At 37.2% G+C, this 27124-nt stretch overlaps 1 protein-coding gene across 4 annotated transcripts in view; it reads right to left on the bottom strand.

Moving 5' to 3' along the window:
- Positions 1–1000: 1000 nt before the first annotated feature.
- Positions 1001–27124, bottom strand: part of RXFP1 (relaxin family peptide receptor 1) — a gene marked incomplete at both ends in the record, with an annotated part of 94046 nt that continues 67922 nt past the window's right edge. For 3 of the 4 annotated variants that reach the window (XM_082652677.1, XM_082652678.1, XM_082652679.1), the window contains 9 exons: positions 1001–1302; positions 4277–4495; positions 5194–5604; positions 7690–7919; positions 9745–9816; positions 10830–10901; positions 13919–13990; positions 17841–17912; positions 19759–19830. In XM_082652677.1, coding sequence (XP_082508803.1) covers positions 1001–1302; positions 4277–4495; positions 5194–5604; positions 7690–7919; positions 9745–9816; positions 10830–10901; positions 13919–13990; positions 17841–17912; positions 19759–19830 — 1522 coding nt within the window. The remainder of the gene's footprint in view (positions 1303–4276; positions 4496–5193; positions 5605–7689; positions 7920–9744; positions 9817–10829; positions 10902–13918; positions 13991–17840; positions 17913–19758; positions 19831–27124) is intronic. The other variant, XM_082652680.1, reaches the window with a different exon arrangement.

Raw genomic sequence — 27124 nt, 5'->3', positions numbered from 1 at the left:
TGTCATATTTATGTCGTCAATTCGTTTTGAGTAAACTTTTGTATACGGTGCGAGGTAGGGGTCCAAATTCATTATTTTGCATATGGATATCCAGTTGTCCCAGCACCATTTGTTGAAAAAACTGTTCTTTCCCCATTTGATTGTCTTGGCATCTTTGTTGAACATCAACTGACTGTTAAATATGAGGGTTTTATTTCTGGACTCTCACTTCTGTTCCACTGATCTAAATGTCTATCCTTGTTCTAGCTTTTCTGACTCATTCCTTTGCCATACTTTTATTCTCTTTTTATGATCTCATATAATGGTGCTCATTTAAAGCAAAAAGACAACTGGGAAGGAAGTGACAGAGAGGTGCTCTTTTGAGTTAATATCAGAGCTCTTTTTTCATAGTAATAAATATGTTTATTGGCTCTCAAGTATACATACTTGAAGAGAGGTAAGATGAATTCTTAAAACAAAATGTCTGTACTTTGCTAATAATCAGACATTTTTTCTGATGCTAGTATACTGATTATTCCAAAACCGTAAACCTTTATTTAAGAGTGTCTGTGATTCTCACTTTTGCTGGTAAGCAAGACAGACAAAGCTCTACCTTAAACTAGGAGCTGCAGATGGACTTTTTATATTCTTGTAGTTAAATACAACTTAACATTGCAAATTGAAAAGATTCTATACTGTCTACTCCCAGGAATTTACTGCAGTGCCATGCACACAGTGGGTACTCAATAAATGCATGGTAAAAGAATGAATGAACCTTGAAGTAGATTTCTCTTAGTTTCCTATCCAAAATATGTACCAGTTTATACACATTATCAATATAATTTATTTCCCTTTACATGGGCATCAGTCATTTTGATTTTTTCCCAAATAGCCTCATGTCCATGTAAGCTAATTTATTTTAGCCGTTATTATAAATTATTTTGTGGCATTTATTTTATCCTAATAAATCCATCATAAAGCATCCCACGATATTCTCTGTGTAGAAATAGGTTTCAGTCGGTTATGAATAGGAATTGAGTCTAGTTGATTGCGAAATGAGTGATAATTCGCGGGGGTCTGTGAAAAGAGCTGGCTTCATTAGCTCGGAAGGCATCTCCTGCACGGGCCACATTTCTACCCAGATGAACGATGGAGCGTATGTCTTCTGACTTCCTTTGCTGTCAATAGATCTTCTCTGTCTGTAGTTATACCAAAACTGATGGATCATTTCTTTGAATGGTCTTGTGGTCAGAGTATAGAGAATTGGGTTCAAAGCACTGTTGATAGGCAGAATAAAAATCACTACCCAAGACGTTATGGTACCTGGAAGAGAAAAATGAAATTCCTTGAGTGTTTATAGATGTTTACAAGGTATGGAGACACCTTGTCCTTGTTTCCCCTAACCCCCCAGCCCCCCACACTGACTTCTGAGTCTTAATTTTTTTCCCCTTGATGTCATATAATTAAATACCAAGTCTGTATGTGTTTCCAGGACGCCAGTGTTTGAGGGAGGTGCTAACACTATCAAAAACCAGCTTTTTTTGCTAAGTAGCTTTTCTCGAATACATCAACAAAAGTATTCTATTGGGTAGAAATGTGTTTTACCAATTGATTATATATTACTCAGATATGATTCCATCTTAGGAAAAACAGTATTGTTTAGTATTTGAATCATACCTTTTCAAGTGTTTTAATTATTAGATAGTACATGTAATATTTCTCAGAATATATAGACTTAGCTTTAATAGATTTCTTTTCTGCTATTTATTTGGTTTGAAAAACACGTATGCAGTTTTAGGCTTTTGACTAGATATTTATTGCAGTGAAAACATCTTTGGCTAACCTTATCTTAAAATTACTGCAGTATATATGCAACTACCTAATACTCAGATTTTTATTATAATTTAATTTATGCTCTCTTCCCTCTTTTACTTATAAAATGTAAGGCACTATCACCACCAACCATGGGATAAAGCAAAATTAAAGTTGTATGTTTATAAATTTTTAAAGTATGAATATATATTGCAGTATACATACAGTTAACAGGATTTTATACATTTTTTTATTGTGGTAAAATATACATAACATAAACTTTTCCATTTTAACCATTTTTAAGTGTACAGTTCAGTGGCATTAACTACATTCACGTTGTTGTACCACCATCCATTTCCAAAACTTTTTCATCTTCCCACACTGAAACTCTGTACCTTTAAACGCTACTCCCTCCCCCCTCCCCCCTCCTCCCCCTAATCCTGACAATGCCATTCACAAACTTTTCATCTCTGTGGCTCTGACTACACTAATTACCTCATATAAGTGGAATCCTACAGAATCTGTCCTTTTGTGACTGTCTTACTTCAGTAGCATAATGTTTTCAAAATCTATCCATGTTGCAGCATGTATCAGAATTCCCTCCCTTTAAAGGCTGAATAATAATCCATTGTGTGTATATAACTCATTTGCTTTAAGCCTCCGTCCATTGATGGACCCTTGGGTTGTTTCGCTCCCACATTTTGGCTACTGTGAATGATGCTGTCATGAACATGGGTGTATGAATGTCTGTTTGATTCCCTGCTTTCAATTCTTTTGGGTATATACTCAGGAGTAGAATTGCTTAGTCCCATGGTAATCCTATGTTTACGTTTTTGAGGAACCACCATACTGTTTTCTACAGCAGCTGTGCCATTTTACATTCCTACCAGCACAAGGGTTCCGATTTCTCCACATCCTTGCCGGTACTTGTTATTTTCTGTTTTTGAGAACAGCCATCCTAATGAATGTGATGCGCCCTATTTTTAAATATCAAGAGTGCCTCTTCTGTCGTCTCTCACACTCTGGGGTAATGTTCCCTAAATTGCTATGTATTTCAGGAAGAAAAATTTCTTATGTTCTAAAAAAAAAATGAAGTAATTATTTGATAATCATTTTGACCTGTGTTCCTTTCTGGTCATCTTAAGCATGGGATTATCAGAATTTCAACACAGTGAGTATAATTTATTGGAATCATTGTTCCTTTGTTCCCATAGTCACTATGTTTTTTGGCATTTGTGGAAAAAATTGAACACGTGGCAGCCTCCAGCTTGCACCAGGAGAAGCTGTAGCCCCCGCCATGCTCTGGCTCCAGCCCCCCAGCCCTCAAGGCAGCAGCTGCCAGTGGCCCAGGAGAAGCCCTGGCTCACGTGGGGCTCTAACTGTAGCCCCTTCGTCTCCAACCCCCAAACCCCCACCAAGGCAACGGGCCTGACATGCCCCAGGAAAACCCTTGCCCCTTTTGTTTCAGATTCAGCTCTCCCACCAAAGCCACTGGGCATGTGCAGACCACATAGGGGTGCTCCCACATAAGGACACAAATCAAGCTCAGGATAGGCAACTGTTTTGCCTAATTTCACAGAGACAAACAGAGAAAGTCAATCAAAATGAGGTGACAGAGGACTATTTTCCAAATTAAAGAGCAAGATAAAACCCCAGGAGAAAAACCAAAAGAAATGGAGATAAGTAAGTTACCTAACAAAGAATTTAAAGCAATGGTCATAAAAATGTTCACCCGCCTTGGGAAAGGACTAGAGGAGCACACAACTGTAACAAAGAAACAGAAAATGTAAAAGAGAACCAATCAGAGCCGAAGAATACAATAACAAATGAAAAATACACTAGAGGGTATCAACAGTAGAGTAAGTGATACAGAAGAATGAAACAGAAGAATCCTTAGCAACCTGGAAGACAGAATAGTGTAAATCACTCAATCAGAATAGCAAAAAGAAAAAAATAATTTTAAAAAAAATGAGGATAGTTTAAAGGACCTCAGAGACAGCGTCAGGTGTACTAACATTTGCATTATAGGGTTCCCAGAAGGAGAAAAGAGAGAGGAAGGGGGCAAAAAATGTATTTGATTAAATAATGGCTGAAAATTATTTAATTTAACCTGAAGAAGGAAGCATCTGATCCAGGAAGCACATAAAGTCCCAAACAAAATGAACTCATATTTCCTGAGGAATACCTCAGGAATACCTGAGTATTGCATATTTCTTCCTGATGCACTATTTTGCAAGGTATTCCATGCAAATGGAAATCAAAAGAAAGCCAGAGTAGCAATACTCATATCAGACAAAATAGACTTTAAATGGAAGACTGTTACAAGAGACAAAGACTGACACTACATAATGATCAAGGGATCAATGCAAGAAAAGGATATAACAATTATAAATGTATATGCATCCAACGTAGAATCACCTAACTCTATAAGGCAAATATTAATGGACAGATTTTTAATTTCTTTACAGGAAGAAAAAATTCATACCTGGTATTTCTACCTGAAGCAATGACAGGAATTTCAGTATAAAGATGGGTATCCAGCATAATGCATCGGTAAAAACAATAAAGAAAAAACGTTTGGCCAGGATCATCTCTTTCCTAACTTGATTCCGTACTTCGGTTGCTGTTATGGCACTTTGATGGATGCTGTAAAACATGCTTCCATATGAGAAAACGATGATGATAAATGCTGCTAAGTTAATACCTATGAAGAACACAGAGATGATGATTAACGAATAAGCACATTCTTTCAGAACAAGCAAACATACCCTGAGCTGTTATTGTAAAGAAGAAGATACAAAGACCACAATGTGGTTTTTGTTCTTTGTAAGAATTACTAAGGCACAAAAATCATTAATTAAAAAATTCTAAATATTGTTGAAGCTATAAGAATGATGAAATGTTTATTTTTAAAATGGCGTATTAAAATTAGATTATAGTGATTCAATGACTATCTTGGGCTTATTAAATTAATCTGTCTTGGGTTAATTTTTTTGGTAATTCAATTACTTTGTTATATTTTGAGAATATTTTTCACAAGAGGACATGCTTGGTTGTCTGCTCCCAAGCCAAAGACTTGTGTGGCTACTTTGAATTTGTTCATATTATAAAGGCAAAGAGTTAAAATATGTTTTGCTTAGTATTATTAGGGTGATTGCATGAAATGCAAGTGTTTAGCATCTTGTCTTTTATTCAAGTGTATCACATAAGAATTAATATGATGAACTGGTAATTTAGAAAAAATAATCCCTTTAGGGGATTCTGATACAATCCACCCTCAATGTCCATTCTGGTTAGAAGATCTGAAATAGAAAATTGTAAATATTAAAAGGCATAATGAGGTTCAGATTGTGATTTATTCTAGCATTTGAATGAAAGGGCTTCTAATACAGAGTTTCTTACCGAGAAAAATTGCCACTGAATAAATCTGGGCTCCAGTACTTTCTGTATCTTCTGAATGAAGAGGGAAGCATACCCCATTGGTGCCGTAGTAGTTTTTGAAAAATTCTTTATTGCTCAGTGGAATGAAAGCCACGATAAAACCGATAATCCAAATGAGAATCAAAACTGTAATGGTTCTGCCTTTTCCAGGTCTTAAACATCTGAAAGGATATACAATGCAGATATATTTTTCCACTGTCAGAAATGTTAAAAGTAACACTGATACTTCTGTGGACAGAATGGCCAGGGACCCCAGAAGCTGACAGTGAATGCTCTCCATCCACAGCTGTGCGTGCTTGTTGTATTCTCCTCGAAACTTCAGGTCAAAGGCTCCGATCACAAACAAATAGATTCCCATCAGGCAGTCGGCACCTACAGGAATCAGTGAATTTCACAAATTTAGAGAAATGAATAGGTAAGGTGGAGTTATCATTAAGCAGAATTTTGTTAAAATTTATATATCTATTTGTTTTTGGCTGCTTTGGGTCTTCGTTGCTGCGCGCGGGCTTTCTCTAGTTGCGGCGAGCGGGGGCCACTCTTCGTTGCGGTGCACGGGCTTCTCATCGCGGTGGCCCGTGATGTAGCGGAGCACGGGCTCTAGGCGCATGGGCTTCAGCACTTGTGGCTCGCGGGCCCTAGAACACAGGCTCAGCAGTTGTGGTGCACGGGCCTGGTTGCTCTGCGGCATGTGGGATCTTCCCGGATCAGGTCTCGAACCCGTGTCCCCTGCATTGGCAGGCAGATTCTTAACCACTGCGCCACCAGGGAAGCCCCAGAAATATTTTTAATATTAGCCCCAAATAGCCAAGTTCCTTGTATCTTGGGGGCGGGGGAGGGAAGTTTTATTCTAAGAGTTCATTTATGGGTAAGGACCACTTCATCAACTCTTCCTGCTAAGCACTCTTAGAGCATCCTCTGCAGCCAATTATGTAATCATGCCTCTGTTTTCGTCTAACACACAGTCTGTAAGAGCAGGGATCTTGTCTGTTTTGCTCTCTGTTCTAGTCCCGTCACCTAGCAGTGCTGAGTAAATGAGTAAAATGCATGAGCATTCAATTAGGGACAAGATTGAGAAGCTATAATTTGGTTCATCTCTTCCATGGAAATTCTCCCAGCTTAAGAAACTTAAGTCATTCAAAATCCCAGAGAAAGTAATCCAGAAGTTGCTATGACAGAGTAATGACTATGAATTTTGAGGTCTGTCATTTTGAAGATGTGAATAATTATGAAGTGCTCTGTAGTCAGTATAATTCTGAGGGGCTTCAATGAGTCACCCAGGGGTGGTCGAAGCAAAACTGTTCTCTCTGATTCTTTCTTCCCATCTTCCTCTGTCTCTTTCAGACTCCTCCATCCCCCACATCAGCTGTTAATGTGATACACTTCTTGGTGTATTTGTTTTTTAAGCAAATATTACATATCAGAGAGTAGGTGAGATTTTTTTTTGACTGCACAAGCATTCTATACAACATTCCTGAAGTCACATCACGGTATACATCGTAAGGCTGGCCCTAATCTTTAAACACCGAGGTTATATTCTAGCCTTTATCAGGGAAATTGAGCAAACTCAAAATTGTGTAGCTAGCAACACAAAGTAGTAAACCATTTCTGAGTTCTGCTTCTTGGGTAGCTTGCAATGAAAAGACAGTTCGACATTATACTTTGAGTGAGGGCGAGGCTAAGAAATGGCACAGCACTTGTAAAGAAGGAGAACATCGTATAGATTGATTCCTGCTTGAGGTAGGATGGGTAAATTATAGGCCACTTGACCAAGATTATAAACACCCTGAGGACTGGTTTCTTGCTTTTATTTAATTAATTTATTTTTGTATTCCTCATTTAACATAATACCTTGCAATCACGTTTCAAAAACTTAAAAAATTTAATACTACCTAAACCACTTTCTTATTTAAATATTTCAAATTATGAATGGAAGAGAATGTAGAAGCTCAGAGACCAGAAAAACAACGTTTGAAGTCAGCATCCATGAACTGGACATTCAAACAAGAAATAAACACAGCTCTGGAACCATGAAAGGGTCCAATTTGATTATAGTAAAAGATTTTATATGCTTTGATAAAATATTATTTTATTAAATAATAAAGATATTATTTATAATATCATAATTTTAAATAAATTATTTAATAATATTAAATTCGCTTTCTTCTTCCTTCAGAGAAGAAAGCAAATGAACAAAAGCTTCTTTATGAGAAAAAAATTAATGAATGAGCCCTTCATTAATCTGTGTAAGGTGACTGAGTTTTCTTATTTTAAAAACATTTTCTTTCTTATCGCTAAAGTAATTTTATTTTCATTGTAGCGAACATGAAAACAACATATAAGCAAAGGGGAGAAATTTTTAAAATCTCATAGTTCTACCGCACTCGTTACTTATTGTCTAATAGCAACGCTTTCACATATTTTGAAACTGTTATTCCTCTTCAGCCAGGAGATACTCACAGCAGAGGGAAATGATCGACATGGCATGCAGCTTGTTCTCAGATCTGATATAAGGTCGCATACAGATGACAAAGATGTTTCCAAAGCATGTAACTGCAGACACAACCCAGACGAATACTCTCTGAATAATGCTCGCCAGGAGATCCTCTAAAGATGAGATTCCATCAGTGTTTGGTTTACAGCTGCGAACATGGGGTGCATAGCCACAGTACTGGAACTTCTTAAAATAGCTGACGTGCAGAGAGAAGGGAAAAGAAGATTTTAAACTGAAGTCAGTGTTACTCTACATTCATAGCTATTTTCTACATTCTCTCAGTAGAAAGAAAACGTCTTAATATAAGACTCAGAGGAATGAATGTAAAACATTAGGGATACTGAAGATTTAACCTTAAGTTTAATTCTCATTAACTTGGTTTTTAAAAGAATGTGTGGGTGAGAGCCGCAAAAAGGCGTAATAAACATACAAGTGTTCGACATGTCTTAGAATATAAATCAAATGTTAGCATGTGATCAGGACAATCCGCCCAAGGAAACTTGTTACTGGGTTTTCAGCGTTTAGTGCATGTGTTAATAAATCCACCGTTACATAACTCCTACGGTTGCTGCAACTGATTTTTCTTTTTCAAACCCAGGGGAAGAGAATTTGTCCTCTGTGTTTCTATGGCTTTTCTAGTATAGCATTTGTGTGATCTGTAGCTACTTGCTAACAACATGCTTATCCTCACACTAGAGTTTGGTACATAATAGGGTGTTCGATAAATGTGTGTTGAGTGAATTCTTTCATCAGTAGAGAGACCTCCCTTGTTAATAAAACACCACCGGGATAATCAGTAATTACTACTGTGCTACCACTAACACGAGCACCGTTTATTGAGCATCTCCCAAGTATCAAGAATAACTTCTGAGATCAGCTCCATTAGGTTGATGTCAGTATCATCATACAAGAAGATGACTCTTCAATGGAGGCAAATTATCTCCTAGGAAATTTTCTAATAAATGCAGAAATTAGGATTTAAATTAGATCTTTCTGCCCCTAAAGGGGTGTACTCTGGCAAAAAATATAAGTGATCTTTATAGTATAAGGAGTTGTAGTAAAATACAAGATAAAAACTTGACAATTACACTATATTGTCCTGTTGTTTAACTCTTGCTGCCTGGATCCCGGGATCTGCCGTGGTTTCTGCTCAATTCGGTTCTGCTCCTTGTTTCTTGGGTTTTGTGACCTACACCATTTTCTTCCAATAAACTCTGCTTTGCTTAATTTAGTCAGAGTGTTTTATGTTGTGTGAAACCAAGGAAACTTTTATAGGCATGCTCTCTGAGGAATTATGGGAAAAAAACTCCCAGTATCCTCTGTTAGATTTAAAATACAAGCAAGATTATAGAGTGGTGGTGACTGCCATGACCCTTTCTAAATTATTGGGAATTAATTACCTTGGCATGGAGACCATTCGAATATATTTCATATATATACTGCTATATATTACATTCAATTAAAGAAAATGTTTCTGAAGCATGTAATTGATGACATGATGAGACACACTGTTTGAATAAAAGATTTTTCATGGTTTACCATTTTATCCATACACTGTTGCACATCATGCCCTGACATTGTGGGCAATTTTCACTGAGGAGGATTTCTCTCTTCCCTTCCTCCATTTACATGAATTATTTATGATTATTTTATGTTGTTTACGTAACTTCTTCATCTGGTCGCATTTGTGCCACGTGCACAAATTACTAGCTGAGTGGACAAACTTGACCATCAGTGAGTGGCATCAGGGCTCGGGAGAGTCTACAAGCCTGAGTGGGTTCCCTCCACGCTCCTACTGTCTGACATTCAGACAAAACTCCTTTCATTCTGCCAGGCCATGGAGAACTAAAAATCACCCCACCCAATACCAACGCTTTAAGAGTTAATTATTGTTTAGGCAAATTAATCAGTAGAAAGTGTTAATAGATCGGATGCATTGGGTATGGAGGTATTAGCACAATACACATGGAAACGTAAAAGACTAAAATCAAGGTGAAGAACAAGAAAAAACATCTGCTTACATGTGAGAGAGATTCGTGAGCGGTCTAAACATCCTTTGTTGGATATTTGAAATTTCAATTCCTTCTAGGCTGCTAAAAATATCAAATTAATTATCAAAAAAATACGTTATGCAGGGTATAATAAAATGAGTTTTTGTGACAGACAGTTTAATAAAATGCTGTTAGTTAACACTTATTTGGAACCAAACATTCGTACTTAACCTTCCCTAGGCACTTCCCCAACTCCTTTAAACATTTTTTTATTAAAAAAAATTTTTATTGAATGAAATATTCATTAAATTCTACAGTGCTTTACAATTTTCAAAAGTTTCACACACATGATTTCATATGATCCCATAATAACCCGTTTTTTTCTCCCAATGCCTTTTTGATTTTGCTATTTATATGTATATATCCTGCTTATTTGAATTTTTTGGCTTCGAATAGAGTGGAACAATGTTTTTTTGCATAGTAACTACTCAATATATATATTTGAAATAAATGAACAAGCATTATCTTTTAGACAATATTGCAATAGCAGAGGCATTTTACATTCTTGAAGTTTTTCTAATAATTTTAAATAATGTTTTTCTAATAAAATGCCATTTTACTGAGGGAACACTTTAAAGAACTGAAGCTTACCTTCTTAAGGCAATTCTTAGACCTTAACATAATTTGTGTGTGTGTGTTTATGTGTGTGTGTGTTGCAAGTAATGACTTATATCATCTAGAACATTCCATCTTGGGATAACGATGGTTATAATAAATTCTTAGATACCCAGTGCTAATGAAGGAATAAATATGCATAGATGCCTTCAGAGGATCAAGCAAACAATCCAATATAAGCTTCTGGTGATTACAGAAATATATGAAATGATTAATCATTATCTAATTTGTAGCTTATAAATACGAAAGATTAAACTAATAGCTATCTGTTTGTAGCCCAGCAAGCACTCATCTTATATGTTTTTCTGGAGTTTAACCAATATCCTGGGACTAAAGCTTCTGATTTGAGATCCTATCAATCTTATTTTACAGAATTTATTAGCTATTAGTATGTAAATAAAAGTTATGTCATAAAACTATCCCCATAGGTGTATACTTACAGAGACTTGAGTTTGACAAGGTAATCAAATTGGTTTGCTTGAATTTTCTGGATTGGGTTATAGGAGAGATTCCTGTTTTTAAAAAAGAGCAGCAATAGGTCAATTCTTAAAAAGTATTTGAGTAAAGAGAAAGTGTCTTGACTTAGGATTACTTTTAAACAGTAACAAAAAAAGTACAGCAATGTCAATTGACTCCTAGGGCTAGTTGGACATTCAAATGGATTAATGGAAACAGAACTCTTAGGCCAGTGCACAGCTGTCAGTAAGTGCGTTAATGACAGAGCTGAGAGAACATAAGCGCGAAGGTGGGGAGGTCCAGAGACAGTCCCACCAGAGGAGCAGCAGGGTACCCAAAGGGAAGCCACACCACTTTAGGTTTTGCCTATCATCAGGTGTGGTTTAAATGAAAGAAAGAAGAATCTCATTTAGTCAAAACTTGAATTAGTGAAATCACATTGAATGCTTTTTACAATAAATCATGTCAAAGAGTGGCATATTGTGTTAGCAATTTGTGAGGCATGAAATGAAAAGTAAAAGGTTCTATAGTTAGAAACAAAGAAACAGAGGTCAGAGTGACAGTGTAGCTGAGTGTAAATGGAGAAAATTTCAGAATCTTTGCAAAACAACACCTCGAAACAAGAATTGTTGATTAAAGGGACCTTCTCAGGGCAGGTTCACTTTTTAAGAAACTTATTGCAGATTAGACCATTAGTTGGGTGGGGGAGGGGCAGTGACTACAGAAAGAAGGGAAGAGAGGAAGGATGACAATAAGAAATGTGTTGTGTGAAAGAAGGGAAAGGGACTCAACAATCTATAAACAGAAGGAAACGACCTTAACATAATAAAAGCCATATAGGAAAGCCACAGTGAGCATCATAGCCAATGGTGAAAGGCCGAAAGCTTTTCCTCTAAAATCAGTAAGAAGACAAGGATGCCCACTTTTGCCATTTCTATTCAACATACTACTGGAAGTCCTAGCAGGAGCAATTAGGCAAGAAATAAAAGGCATCCAAATTGCGAAGGGAGAAGTAAAATTATCTCTGTTCACAGATGACATGATTTTATGTGTATAAAACCGTAACGATTTCACACACGCATACACACAGAAACTGTCAGAACTATTATAATAAACAAATTCAACAAAATTGCCATATGTGAAACCAACACAATAATCAAACAATAATCAGTAATCGAATGCATTTCTATACACTAACCATGAGCAATCCATAAAGAAAATTAAGAAAATGATTCCATTTACAATAGCATCAAAAGAACAAAGTACTTAGGAATAAACTGAATAAAGGTGAAAGACTTGCACTTTGAAAACAAAATGTTGCTGAAAGAAATTAAAGAAGACATCAGTTAAGACATTCTGTGTTTTGGAACTGGAAGACAATATTGTTAAGATGTTAATACTACCCAAAGCAATCTACAGATTCAGTGTCATCTCTGTCAAAATCCCAATGATTTTTTTTTTTTGCATAAATAGAAAAATCCATCCTAAAATTCGTGTGGAATCTCAAGGGAGCCTGAATATCTAAAACAACCTTGAAAAAGAAGAACAAAGTTGGAGGTCTCACTTCCTGATTCAAAACTTACTACAGAGCTACAGTAGTCAAAACAGTGTGGTGCTGGCTAAAAGATAGTTGTATAGAACAATGGAATAGAATGGAGAGCCCAGGAACAAGTCTTTGTATATATAGTCAAATAATCTTTAAAATGTGCCAAGATTGTTCAATGGGGAAAGGACAATCTTTTCAACAAATAGTGCTGTGAAAACCAGATAGATATCCACATGAAAAAAAAAAAAAAAGAGCTTAGACCCTTAGCTTCCACCATGTACAGAATTAACTCAAAATGGGTTAAAGGCCTAAGTAGAAAAGCTAAAACTTTAAAACTCTTAGAAGAAGTCATAAGAGAAAAGCTTCATGACATTGGATTAAGCAATGACTTCTTGTATATGATACCAAAAACATAGGTAACAAAAGAGAAAAAAAACCAAGAATTGGACTACATCTAAATCAAAAACTTTTGTGCATCAGAAAACACTGTCAACAGAGTGAAAAGGCAACCTACAAAATGGGAGCATACATTTTTAAATCATATATCTGAAAATGATTTAATATCTAAAATATATACACTCCTACAACTTAACAACAAAACCCCAAACAACCCAGTTTAAAAGCGAGCAAAAGACTTGAATAGGTATTCTCTAAAGAAGTTACATGAATGGCCAATAAGCACATGAAAAGATGCTCAACATCATTAATCATTAGAGAAAAGCAAATCAAATCCACAGTGAAACACCATTTCACATCCATTAGATTGGCGATTATCAAAAACTATAAAATAACAAGTGTTGTTAAAGAGGTGGAGAAAGCAGAATCCTTGTGCACTGATAGTGGGAATATAAAATAGTGTAGCCACTATGCAAAAGAGTATGGTGTTTCCTTTAAAAATTAAAAATAGAGTTGCCGTATGATCCAGTAATTCTACTTCTGGGGTTATATGCCCAAAGAATTGAAAGCAAGCTCTTGAACAGATATTTGTACACCCACATTCATAGCAGCACTACTCATAGCAGCTAAAAGGTGGAAGCCACCCAAGTGTCCACCAATGGATGAATGGATAAACGCCGTGTGGTACTTACATACAGCGGATTATTATTCAGAATGATAATATTCAGAACTTCTGACACATGCTACAACCTGTGGATGAACCTTAAGGACATTATGCTAAGTGGAATAAGCCAGTCATAAAGGGACAAATATGTATGATTCCACTGATTTATGAGGTACTTAGAGATGCCAAATTCATAGAGCCAGAGCAGAGTGATGGATGCTGGAGGGGCAGGGGTTGATGGGGAGTTAGTGTTTAATATGTACGGAGTTTCAGTTTGGAAAGATGGAAAAGTTCTAGAGATGGATGGTGGTGATGTTTGCACAACAATGTGAATGAAGTTAATGCCACAGTTGTACACTTACAAATGGTTAAAATGGTAAATATACATACTTATGTATATTTTAATCACAATTTTTAGAAGTAAAATAAGTTAAAAAATAAAGATACAAAATTCGTATCAGTCTTACAACTGTGAGAGCTCCTTCAGATCCTTAAAGACAAGTGATGAAAGATTTTCAATCTTATTACTTCCTAAATCCCTAGGGAAACAATTGCAAATGTCATATTATTTCCTTAAGACTTTACTCATAGTTCTGTAATTTATTAAAAAAACATTAGACTACTTTCAAACAATGCCATTAGTGAGTTATATTAATTAATAGAAGTCAAAACTTTAAAAAGGGAGTGAGATGGTAAAAGATAAAAATACTTTATCCCATTTTATTGCTCACTCAGAGACAGTACTTGGTGGTATTTGATCTAGTTCTAATAGATACAATTTTCTAATTCAATTAATATATGTGTTGTGCCCTTCTTCCTTTCTCTTCTTCCTCCCCTTCCTCCCTCCCTCCCTCCCTTCCTTCCTTTGCTAAAGTAGAAATATGCTTTGGAAACTTAATTTTTTCCTTTGCTTGGGTGTATTATAATTTTCAACTGGAAGTGGATTATTTCAGTTTCCAGTTTCTTCCACAGCTGATATACACCGGATCTCATACACACCTGGGGCAGGATATTTTGTAAGTTACTTCGTGTATGTATAGAGGTTGGGCTGCCTAAAGTGGTATGAACTTGTAGCTTATTTGTGAGAAGATTTCGGACAGTAGCAGCTCTTCCGGTAGCTTTGACAGCGGCAACTCTCATGAGAAAGGCCTCAGATTCTTCTAAACAAGACAATCTTTCAATAGGCTTGAGTTCTTCAATGTCATCAAGAGATACTAAGAGAAAGCCTAACCACTTTCCCTGTCCATCTCCAAATCCTATTAGTTGCTACAGGGAGAAGCATGGGAATAGATCTATTTGTTATTGCAGTGCTTATAAATCAAAAGTTAGGTTATTCAACTTGGAAGGGCAAGATAGATTTAGACTGAGTTTTTAAAACTAAAAAGTAGCTAATGTAATCAATACTATAAATGACTTTGCTGTAAATGTTTTATTTTTATACTGTAAACTGAACCTTGAGGCTGTTTTTGTTATTTATGTTTTCATAATATAAACATATTATGAAATGTCTGTGAATTGTCTGTGAAGATAGATGGTCTGATTTGACAACAAAAGGAATGTTTATAAAATTTCACCCCTTAAAATCCTTCAATAGCTCATTGTTGCATAGAAGATAAAATCAAAACTTCTTAGTGTGATATAAAAAAGCCTTTAAATATCTTGCCACTGTCTAGCTTTCCAGCTCAGTTTCCTACCGCTTTCTACTCAGTCAAAATGACTTTCACCAGGGCCTGAAGGTATCTCAGTATTTCAACCTCTGGGTTTTTGCACGGGTGCTTCCTTCTGCCTGGAATAAGCTTTGATTCTTGTCCTTCTGGTGAACTCCCTATTCATCCTTCAAGATTCTGCTCAGATAAACAACAGGGATTTACTGTACAGCACAGGGAACTATATTCAATATCCTGTAATACCCTGTAATGGAAAAGAATCTGAAAAAAGAATGGGTATGCATAACTGAATCACTTTGCCGTACACCTGAAACTAACACGATACTGTAAATCAACTTTACTTAAAAAAAAAAAAAAAGATTCTGCTCACGTGTCACTCCTCTGTGACCAGGGAGCTTAGGCGTTCTCTTCTCTGTTCTCCTGTATGTCGCATGGATAACACATACAGCACTTATAACATCATATTAACACTGTTTCTGTACATACGTTCTCCTCTTCTGAAGGATATGATCTCTTTCAGTGCAAGCCCTGTACCTATTCAACTTGGGCTCTCCAGCATCTAGCTTAATTTTTGGCTAGCTATTCTTTGTATCCCTACCTAGAAGACCATTAACAGACTCGACCTGCTTCATATTTAGGTAAAAGTGGCGGCACAATTCCAGTTCTTTGTATGGGAAGCCAAGTAAAAGATGGATCATGTTAGTGAGGCAATGTGGAAAACAGATTTCGAAGAGTCCACGAGGATATTAAGTCTTGAAATATCATGTTCAGCTGTTTCTGGTGGGAGTCCTGTTTTGGCTATTAGAGCCAATTCTGACATATAGTTTTTTTATCATGAATCATGGAATGGGGACCATTTGGCCTAGACCCTAAGTGATGTGTAAAAAGACCGTTTTCTCAGTTTCGTTTTAGGAAAGTTGGTCTAAACTTAACTGGACTTGAGGTCCATTTCTGAATGGGTTCAGGAAACACATTATCACCTAGAGTAGTTGACTTTAAAAGCACACAGTAAATCACGCCTGTAGCCAAGAGTTTCTGCCATCAGAACTAAAGTCTACTGTGAGAAGTCAATCCTGATTATTGCCAATTTATTTGCCCTCATTAACTCTGTCAGTGGGATCAAGCCAGGAGAGGCACAGAGTGTAGTCCAAACCCTCTCTCAAAGGGAGAGTCACTCATTTGAGGTCTAGACCCACCCATTTAAAGCCATCACCTCTTAGAAAACATGCCATTTTCATCCCTTGTAAATCCAATTTTTCAAGCCAGCGTTGGGTATGGGACGCGGCAGGGTTTAGGCAGGACTAATTCTTGGCCTTGGTGCCCCTCTCTGCCCCTTTGTTGCTCTTTCCTTTATCTCTGAACCTGCATTAGCGCTGGTTACGGACCAAGCTGTTGTGTTCCATGCTCACTACTGGTTACTGATACTTAGAACCTGCACCTCAGCGCCACCATGCAAGTCAGGATTGGCAGAAATTACCTTCTGGTATTCAGATCGCGGTGGCAAGTAGGATAAAACAAGGAAAAGCATGGACCCCTCGGCGAGCGTGTATTTTCATGGCTAGATACTACCTTTCGAGTCACCTACACGCACCTCTCCCTACTACTGGGAATAAAATAATTTCCTATGTGTTGGTGGTATGGTTCACTTGCCAGACACTGGGAGCTGTTACAGCAGGTGCTTGGTTCTGATCTCTATTGAGATTTTCTTGTGCGTTTTGTGAATGATTGGTACTGTCTACTGAAAAAGGTTTCAAGCTAATGGTCATGGAAAAACGGGGTTTCAGTGGCTTGTTTATTGATGTTTTGGAGCACAATGCTTCATTGGTTCCCGAGGAACGTTTCTGTCTGTGGCATGTGTATTCCCTCCACCTGTCTTAGTTTGCAGGTAAGGTGTCCCGAGAAACAGTTTAGTTACACTCTTTAATTTTTATGGACAAGTTTTAATGAATCAAAGTTCTGCCCAGTTAATTGTCAAACATATACCTTCTGTCCATACTCCAGATTCTTTCTAGAACTCACAAAATCAAACTGGTGGCTAGCCTAAACTTTAGCAAAAAACCAATTGAAGAAATTAATGGTAAAAAATAAAAAATTGTCTGAAGGACATGTACTTCATTTGTTGTCCTGTGTATATTTTATTTGGACAATCAGCTCCTATGTGCTTGGACCACAAGGCTTTGATTTATCAGAGAGTTGTCTTAATGTCCTTTGGAACTGTGTCATTGATCTTAAAAAAGGGATGTTATAAATAGCTCTCTTTTCCATTATTATAGTCTGGGATGTTACCAATGGTAGCGTCTAGTTTCCTTATGGATCCAAGATTATCCTTTGGTTTCAGAATCAGCAGAGTGGTGTCTTTTTATCTCCTGGTTTTTAAATCCTAACTCTCCAGGAAACTTAAAGATAAATTTGCTATCCCTCTCCAGCAGTGGGTTAGAGTGGTGCAAGATATATTTTATTTATTGATCTCCCCAGACTTTATTCTTTCTCCACAGCTATGTTTCCCTTACCTCACTTTCCTCAAATATTTATTTTATAGTTTTCCTTTACACACATTTTTTTAACTATCAGAATTCCTTTGTGGCTCAAGGTATGCAGAAATAGTGCTAGGAAGAGAGAAAAATAAATCTTTCTTAAATGTATAAAAATGTATACGTGTGACAACTATGAACTGGAACAGTAGAAAGAAAATTCTTATCAATATATGTGTAATCGAGCTTACAATTCATCTAGTTTCTGGAGCGGTGCAAACGTGTTTTCACTGAGGTGATTAATTTTGTTTTTCCTCATTACCCTGAAAGCAAAAAGAAAAGGATGTTGTAGCTTCCAGAGGTAACTGATAGGTGAGTTATTGGAGAAACACGTCAAGAGAGGTTGAAGTAGCGTGATAAATTACCCAGTCTGTAATAACTTTAATCTTAAATTTCCCAGATCTTTCAATGATGATAAAAGTAAAGTAGTGTTCAAATTTCTAAGTGATTTAGGGAAGAGCTCCACAGGGGAAGAGTGAAAACCTCGACTCCTGAGAACACAGACTGAGCGTCAGCCCAGGGAGCTGCCTTAGGGTCGCCTCTGTAGGCTTCATGGTGTGTCCGTCGAACAAAATACCTCCCACACAATAGCACTGGTGCACATTGGGCAACTGATGTGATTTAGGGTGGAGATGCTGCAGGAGGTCTACTTCAAGCTGGACCAACTCAGAAGATCTCTAGTTTGGGATGCTGAATGAGACTGTAAATCCTGACAGTTCATCTCTGCCCTGACGTCGTGTTATGAGATAGCATAAAGGACTAACTCACAGGAAACCTTTAAAAGATTTCCAGTTCTTGAGGCATTGTGGGACATGCCTGGAACCTGGCCTCGTCCCATCCTTAAGTATTTATTTCCTCTCAGCACTCCAAACCGTTACCACTTTCTCCCAGCATCCTTGGACCAGAAAAACACAAGCATCTGCGAAGAGGAAACTCATGAATGATTTCTTCATACAGAGGGTTCTCTAAAAACAAATACAAGTAGAATAGAAAAGGAGGGCTACATTTTTGGGATATTTATTTGGCCTGTGTCCTTTAAGTGCAATTTGGTTTCCTTTGGGCAATTACCATGAACTGTTTTGCATGACTGATAGAATCCTGCATCTGAAGACTGCTAAACGCACTGCAGAAAAGTTCACACATTTCAGTGGCTTTGAGCCCACTGGAATGGGGCGGAGGGCATAACTGGGTAAAAATTTTTGTTGTGTCAGTGGTAGCTATTGCATTGCCCGTACACAGGGGTCCTGTATATCTTAATATGATGATTTTCAAACTTTTCACATGGTAACCGACAGTAGAAAAATGCATTTTGCATTGGGACATAATATACACCCACACAACCCAAGATTCATGGAACAATATATTTAATCATCTGAATTGTACTCTGATGTTTTTATTCAATTCAATTCTATTCTTTTTCATTTAAAAAATGCGGCTCGGGACATACTACATTGCTTTCATCACCTGCTTGTGAGTTTCAACCCACAATTTGAAAAATACTCTTCTGGAGGAATAAACTGCAAATGAGGCAGTTATACTTTTATACTGAAGGAAGCCCCAGTATCCCTCACTGTTACGGAAGAGGCACCCTGAATTTAAAGTAAGCCAGAGAGGAGTATAAGGAGAAATTATACTCGATAACATTCTAAGGTTTATCCTGGTGTCCGCAGTTACATCCTCAGGGGTGTGGACATTCTACAGTTTCTAAAAGTTATAATTAATTTCCCCCACAGTCTTTGCAGTAATAATGTTTATAGATTAGGACTTTAATTTGGTGTTTCTGAAACTGAGATCCAAGGGCAGATTCTAGGTGGTTTATGAGAAATGTTTTTTCCCTTAAATTGGGTCTTACTTGTAAGGTTGAGAAAAGCAGGTCTCACGTAAGACAGTACCATTGTGATGACCCACGTATGTTGTGAATCTGTGGTTATGCCTGGTTTGAACTTCAGTAATTTTGCCAAAGTGCTTCCTTTTCAGAAAACTTCAAGTTGAGAGGGAACATTTGCTGTAATTACTATGCATGTTTATGCTAGATTCTGTTCGCATAAATGATTCATTTTATTTGTAAAGAGATAAAACGATACTTCAAAAGGACAAAACGTTACTTACAAAACAGTTAAATTACTGCAGGAAATAAAAGTCAAATTCCTTAAATTATGGATGTGGTTGCCTTCAAAGTCCCTGAAATATAAAAATAAAAAATGATAAAGCTAAATTTTAATCACACACAAAAGTCGGTTAAGAATGATTTGTTTTCTAGTAAAATATCCTTTTCCCACGTACTGCTGATTTCATAGGGATTCTCACATAATGTCAGTGTAGCCACTTACATAATAGCCGAAATGATATATTTATATATAATGTTTCTTTTTTTCTGTGTTAATAGTAAAAATGTTTTGAGTTGCATAGGTATGAGGTGTTCATATGGGTACATATGTATCCTAAGGAATGTGAAGAGAATGAAGAAAGGCACACGGAAAGCTTTTGTTGTGGTAACTACCAGCTATATAAACAGAAAGCACGTAGTGATCCGCATTGAACACCCGTCCAGAGGTACCACTGGCATTTCTCTGAGGGGCGTGACTCTATCTGCTACAGCCCACAGAAGATTCTACTATTGCTGCAGAAGATGCTACCACAAAGCAGTGTTTAACCTCTACCTCCCTTGCCTAGACACTCCCAGAAAAAATTCTCCATAGCCTTTTACCCCTGAGAACACGCTTTCTTACTTTATTATACGGCCACACAGGCCAGTGCAGAGGGAGACCCACAGCTGCCCTTGGCTCTCCACTCCCGACTCAGGGCGCTGCTTGCAGACCTGACTTGAGCTCCCTTGCTGTTTAATTGTCTCTGCTTCCTGGTTTTCATGAAAGCGTTCTTCTGTTGCCTGTCTTTTATCTTGTCGTAGGGTTTATGGTGGAAGTTCATAGAACAGAGTTAGCCGAGCTCAGGGATACACTTTCAGAAGCAGATGCTGGCTCTTAGATCTACTCGTTTTACCCCAGCACTTAGCTTACCAGTCACCATACCACGTAAAGCCATTCAGGAACAATCGCCACTAAAATATATGAGCTGAAGTCTGACACAGCTACTAAAATCTATGCGGGAAACACGAGTGACATTAATGGACGTGCCTATCTTTTCTGCGGGAGAGGCTGTATCTGGGACAGTCAGTTTTATTGTGGCACTGCAATAAAAATGGCTGCGGACAAATCAGTCTGTCTAGAAGATCTGGAAGGCCAGCATGTAAGCATTCTAGAAATCAAGTCAATGGACTAAAAGGGTGTATTGACCACAGAGAAGAGCAAAGAAGAGAGAAATATTTGAAGTCAGGCTTAGGGCTTTTCTCTGTTGCATCAGACTGCAAAATCAGATTTACTCGTTGAAGGACACAGAACATTTCAAATTTAAGCTCGCAATCCGTGGCGTCCCGAGAATAAGCTTCTTCTTACTATAGTGATCTAAGAAGGGCATATACTATGACAAGGTTTTTGTAGACAGGATCTCTGTACATATGGAATGTTGTGTTAAAGTCTTAAATCTTGATTCTAGATCACCCTTTTAAAGAAAAACTTCTATTATTCTATTAAACTGGAAATAAAGCACTTGTACTATCTTTTTTTGATCATTAGGCTTGGCCAAGGCTTCGGCCTTCCATAACTAAGGTTATTATTGACACAGACTGTTCTATTTCCTTTTCCTATTTTGTTGTTGTTACCAGGAATCTACCACCAGGGGGTGACGTTCTCCTAAGCCTCACAACATTTCTTGATGTTAGTTTCTTGTTAGTTACACCTGTAACTTTTTTTTTTCTATTAAGGTAGCAAAACTATTTACGTTAATATTAATTTACTATTTGTAAAAGTCAGTGAGAGGCATAAACTAGGGACTTTTGATTAAATTGTTAAATTCAATGTTGAGTTTATTTTAATCTTTGTGAATTTGCCATGGCTTTCTTCCTAAAATTAGAGGTTTTAGTTCTTGATATGCAGGGGTATGGCATACAAATCTGTTCCTCGTGCCAGGGCTCCAAGTTCTAATGGACCTGAGGGGGTGTTTTGCTTACTTAATGCCTGGATCACTTTTCCAACTTAATGATCCTCTGAATCTAACCACTTTATGTTTCCCTCTATACATGGCAGAACTGGCTGAAAATGAAAATTTCGTTCTTGGATCTGAAGAACAATAACAGAAAATAAAAACACCAAGAATCTTGCCCTCTCAATTCCCTCTCTCATCCCCTAGGGGCTTTTTGTAAACAGGCAAATCTCCTCTCCCTCTACTTCCTCCCGTACTTTTCTGGCTCCTATCTCACAGAGAAAATTGAGGTGATGAAGGAGGGGAAGGCCTTCGCCTTTCTGCCCGACATCCGTGATTTACCTGTATGTGCACCTGGTCTCCTACACCCAGGATGCGATGACCCTCCTTCTGCTTTAGGCTAATCCCGCGTTTTCTGAGTTTTGTTTGTGAACGTGTATGTCCTAAAATACATGGTCAATTCTGGTGAATGTGTTTTGGGCGTTCTTCACTTTCAGTTTATATCTATTAAGATTAAGCACAGGTACATAGAACAGAGACCCAACTATAACAGCATAACTACACAAGGATTTAAAAAAAAAAATCTAGGCTTAGGTAGTCCAAGGCTAGTCTGGTAATTTTACTAAGTTGTTAGAAACCTAAGGTCTTTCATATTCACTGTCCACAGGTCCTTGTCTTTGTGTTCCAAGATGTTGCTAAAGCTTGAGCCATCATATCCGTCTTTTCTGGATAAGGAAAGAAAGGGAGGTTCTTCCTGTTTCTCTTTAAGGAGGTTGCCCAGAAGTTCCACACTATACGTCTTCCTCCTCATTAATTAGGGCTCAGCCACGTGGCTCTGTCTAGATGTGGGGAAGTCTGGGAATGTAGTATTTTAGCTGGGCACTTTCCCGCCCCAAATAAATCTGTTCTGTTATCGAGAAGGGACTTTGCACTTTGATATGTACCAGTTAGAGTTAACTCGTTAACTATGTTATTTAGTTCTCCATATCCTTTTTTTGGTTTTCCTTGATCTTTCATGGACTGAAAGAGGTGGATTATTATTTCTTACCGCTTATGTATGTCTATTTTTCTTTTGTTTTGGTTGTTATATGAATCTATTTGGTGCATATATATACTCCTAATATAATATCTTGTATTGGAAATTGCACACTATAGCATTTAAATGTCCTTCTTTGTACTGCTTAATGCAAATTGGCCAAACTTCTACCTACTTAGATAAAAAATGATGCCTACTTTCTTTGGTTTGCATTTACATGGCATACTTTTGAGCAGTCTTTTATTTTTAATCTTTCTGAATCACTTAGTTACAGCTGGACTTTTTTGTACATAGTACTGAGTTAGATTTTGCTCTGTGATCCAACTTGAAAATCTGTTTCTCTTTTTAGTAGGTAATTTTAGCCCACTTATGTTTATTGATCTGACTAATGTATCTTACCTTAGTCTGCTATTTAAAAATATTATTATATGGTTTTATAGATTAAAAAATCTTTCAACAAATGGCTTAAAAATTTTATTTATTCTAACATTGAAAAAGGCTTGTATATTCTATTGGTAACCTTTATAACTACAACTTTACCCAATACACCGTATCGTCTCTTTCTTAGAGAATAACAATAACACTTATCAATTTCCTATTATAAGAAATGATGGAATGAGTATGTATTGTCTTCCTGCCTTTTCTTTCCTCTCTCTCTCTCACCATAGGATTTTGATCAATTATATGCTATTTATTAATATTCACCTTAGGAATATCAAATAGCCACATATTGGTAGATTTCTTAGTTTTAAATGACATCTCTTGACGCCAGGCTATTTTTCTTTATAGTTTTATGCTTTCACTTTATTCCTTTGAAACTGCTTCCTCAGTTAAGATTATTGTGGCTCTTGCCATATTGAGCCCTGTATCATTCTGTGATATTTCTCCTTATCCCTGGTGATAGTCTTTGTTCAGAAGGCTATTTTTTTCCAGTGTTAACACAGCCCCTCCATCTTTTAAAAAAAATTAGTGCTGCATTTCTTATCTTCATTTTACAGCTTGAATGTCTCTGTTTTCTCTGGTTGTCTCAAGCTTTTTTCTTTGCTTTTCTTTATCTTTGGTTTTCAGCAGTTTGACTATGATTTGTCCAGTTTTTTTTTTTTTTTTCTTTTCTTTTCTACTTCTGCTTGTTTTCTTTTCTGAGATTCTTAGATTTTTTTTGTTTTTTTGTATTACATCATTTTAGAAAATTCTTGGTCATTATCTCTTCAGATATTTCTTTGAAAAATGAGCAGGACCCTATGTCCCCCACCTCTTGTTTGTAGAAAAGCTTTAGCCTCTTAGGCCTTCCCTGAGTTCCAAAGAGCAGATTTAATCAGAGAAGTGAGAAAATGGTGAAACAAAGGAAAATAGTCAAGCAAGACAAAATACTAATAGTTTAGCCATAAAACAAATTCAAGATCCTTTAGTTCCTCCTCAAGGGCAATAGATAATACCCTGAGCCATATCCTTGAGTTGTTTTGCAGACACTAAAACCCTCACCAGGTGGAGGAAGTTAACGGCATGCTGATCACCAGCACGTAGACCCCAGGCTGGTTGGAACCAGAAGGTTGATGATTGAGATTCCCGTAACCTCACCCTGTTACCTCACCACCAACCAATCAGAGAGTTGTGCACGAGCTGATCACACACCCTGCAGTCCCCTCCCTCACCCTGCCTTTAAAAACCCTTCCCTGAAAACCATCAGGGAATTTGGGTCTTTTGAGCATGAGCTGCCCATTCTCCTTGCTCGGCACCTGCAATAAATGCTGTACTTTTCTTCACCACAATCTGGTGCCAGTAGATTGGCTTTGCTGTGCGTCTGGTGAGCAGACTCAAGATTTTTGGTAACATCTTCTGTCCTGTTGTCCTTCTCTTCTTTTGCTGTGACCACTTTAACGCATTTTGAGACACTTTTATATTATCCTGTAACTTTTGGATTCTCTGTTCTATCTTTGTTTTATGCTCCGTTCTCATTTTGATTCAAATGAAAGCTTTCTATTGACCTATCTTCAAGGTCATTGATTCTTTTGTTAGCTGTGTTCAGCCTGTTGAAGTAATTCTCTGATTCTCTTTAAAGCTTCCATCTCTTTGCAGACATTTTCCATGTGTGCATGTTTTGCCCACCTTTCCCATTTGTATTTCCCAAATACTTATGATTAATCATTTAACTGATTAATCATAAGTATTTTAATTCCCTTGTTTCGTAGTTGTAACATCTGAGTTATCTCTGGGCCTAGTTCTGTTGATTGCTTTATAATTTGACAAGGATTGTTTCTCTTGCTCTTTCTGGGATGGGGCTTTCTCAGCATGGTTGTCCCACATGCCCTAGAAGCCCCAACCCACTTGGCAACAGTGCAGGATCCTGGGCTGGAGAGGTTTATTTGCCCCTATTGCTGGAGTAGAGAGCTTTGGCTGCTACCGCTCCTTTGGAAGCAGTGGATCTATGCACAGTCCCTGGCTGCAGGAAGATTTTCTGTCCGTCTCCCCATGGTGTAAAGCTTTTCCTTCCTAAGAGGGAAGATTCTAGGGGAGAAGGTGGGGTTTGTGCCTGCATGCCACCAAAGAAGACTCTGTCTGGTTTCCTTAATTACTCCCAGCTTTTTCCATGAGCTGGTGGAGGCCAGAGAAAAAGAGCCGGTTAGGAATAGCTGACTCCCTTGAGTGTGGGGTTCCCAGTATTCCAAAGGGTTACACTAGCCCACACTTAACCTTTACAGGTTTATTAACATTTTAGCAGTTTTCTTTGTACCTGCTCTATGAGGGTCAACGCTTCACCTTGTGCTCTGCCAAAGGTGAAATACTGTATATGTCCCGTCTCTCTTGGTCACTCCTTAGAATTGTTTCCCTGCTTGCCTTATGACTGACAGGCTGGAGAAAATTAAGACTGTGTAGATTGTAAAGTTCTCCCTCATTGGTAGAGTGGGAGCAATATTGTCTTGAGGCTGTCTACAGCTTCAGCACAGCATTGTTGGAATGGAATTGTCATATATAATATGTATCCTTCCGTGACTTTTTCTTTATACTTCATATTATGATCTTGAAATTGTGCCGTGTCGATTGAAGCAGGGCAGGTGCATTCATCTTTATTGCACCTGTGTGTGTATCCCATCTTATTTGTCCATCCTTTCCACGGCTTCCAGGACCTTGCTCCATAATGCATCCTCACTGTTTTCCACGTTTACAAATCCTTTACATTAGCTTCTTCTGCCTATATATAAACTTGCTTTGTCTCATCCCTGGATAAAAGTTTACTTTACCCTCTTGCTCTTTAGCTCATCTTTGGCTATTGCCCCATCTGTTCATATGCTTATTTATTAGTTATATTCCTTCCTTTTTGAATATCACGTCTTTTAGTGTGGTGTTTATAGTTTTTTTTATTGCTTTGAAAGAACTATATTAAAAGTTTTAATCTGTTGTCTGTTGTATATCTTGCAAATATATTCTCCTGGGCTGTCATATCTCTTTTTGTTTTATTTCTATTTTTCTACTTAACCATAGTTAAACAAATGTTTGCCAACACATCCAACAGATTTTCTAGTTTGTACTTTGCTAACTGACGGTTCACGCACAAGGTAAAGATATTGTAATTAATTTAAAAAAATGAATACTTATAAAGCAAAAATTATTACCAGCATTAAAATTGGGACAACATTCACTCTCAGGGATGCATGTGGAGTGAGTTGTTTTGGATAGCTAAAACTTAAAGATTATAATTTTAGTAACAAAAATTTAAAAATTCCACATCTTTAGTTATAAATCCTAATCATTTTTTATTTTTATCTGAAATATACGTTTGGCTACCTTTTTAAAAGCAAAGGAAAGATTTTTTATTGTATGGGCATAAAATCTCCCACATTTGCTTCTGGTCTCAATGCATGAATTTTTAATTTACTCATATAAATATTAATCAGTTTTACTTCATTACTAAGTTTGGATCACTGAGCATGTAATTACCATTAGTGAATTCTTTTGAGCCCAAATTTAATCACCACAAAGAATATTTCACTTAATTTGCCCTTTCCTTGATGACTTAGTTCGTCATTACTGAGGGTACTATACTGTTATATCAAGATGCCCTCTGGACTTACTAATGATTTGGGGGAGGTTTCTCTTCCCCTAGATGGTTCCAAACTAGTGTGTTTTGACCAAACTTTTGGGAATTCCCTACAAATAAAAGACAGAGGGGATTTTCATATATAGAGTATATGCAGGTTATTGACTGAACATTTAAAGAAATATTTTGGATTTATTTCTTCATTTTTGCCTGTATTTTAAATAGACACATTTACTGGGTAATTGAGTTCTGCATAGGTAGAGTGATGCTAATTACCACAAACAAAACTACTGTGTGAAAAACTCTGTGGAACATATTCTGTTGTGATGAGACTTCAAAAATAAAGCCTAAGTATCATAGTCTTA

This window comes from Grampus griseus (assembly GCF_964374135.1).
Source record: "Grampus griseus genome assembly, chromosome: 4".
Lineage (NCBI taxonomy): Eukaryota > Metazoa > Chordata > Mammalia > Artiodactyla > Delphinidae > Grampus > Grampus griseus.
Note: the sequence above shows the minus strand (reverse complement) of the source record. Positions and strands in the feature narration are given on the sequence as shown.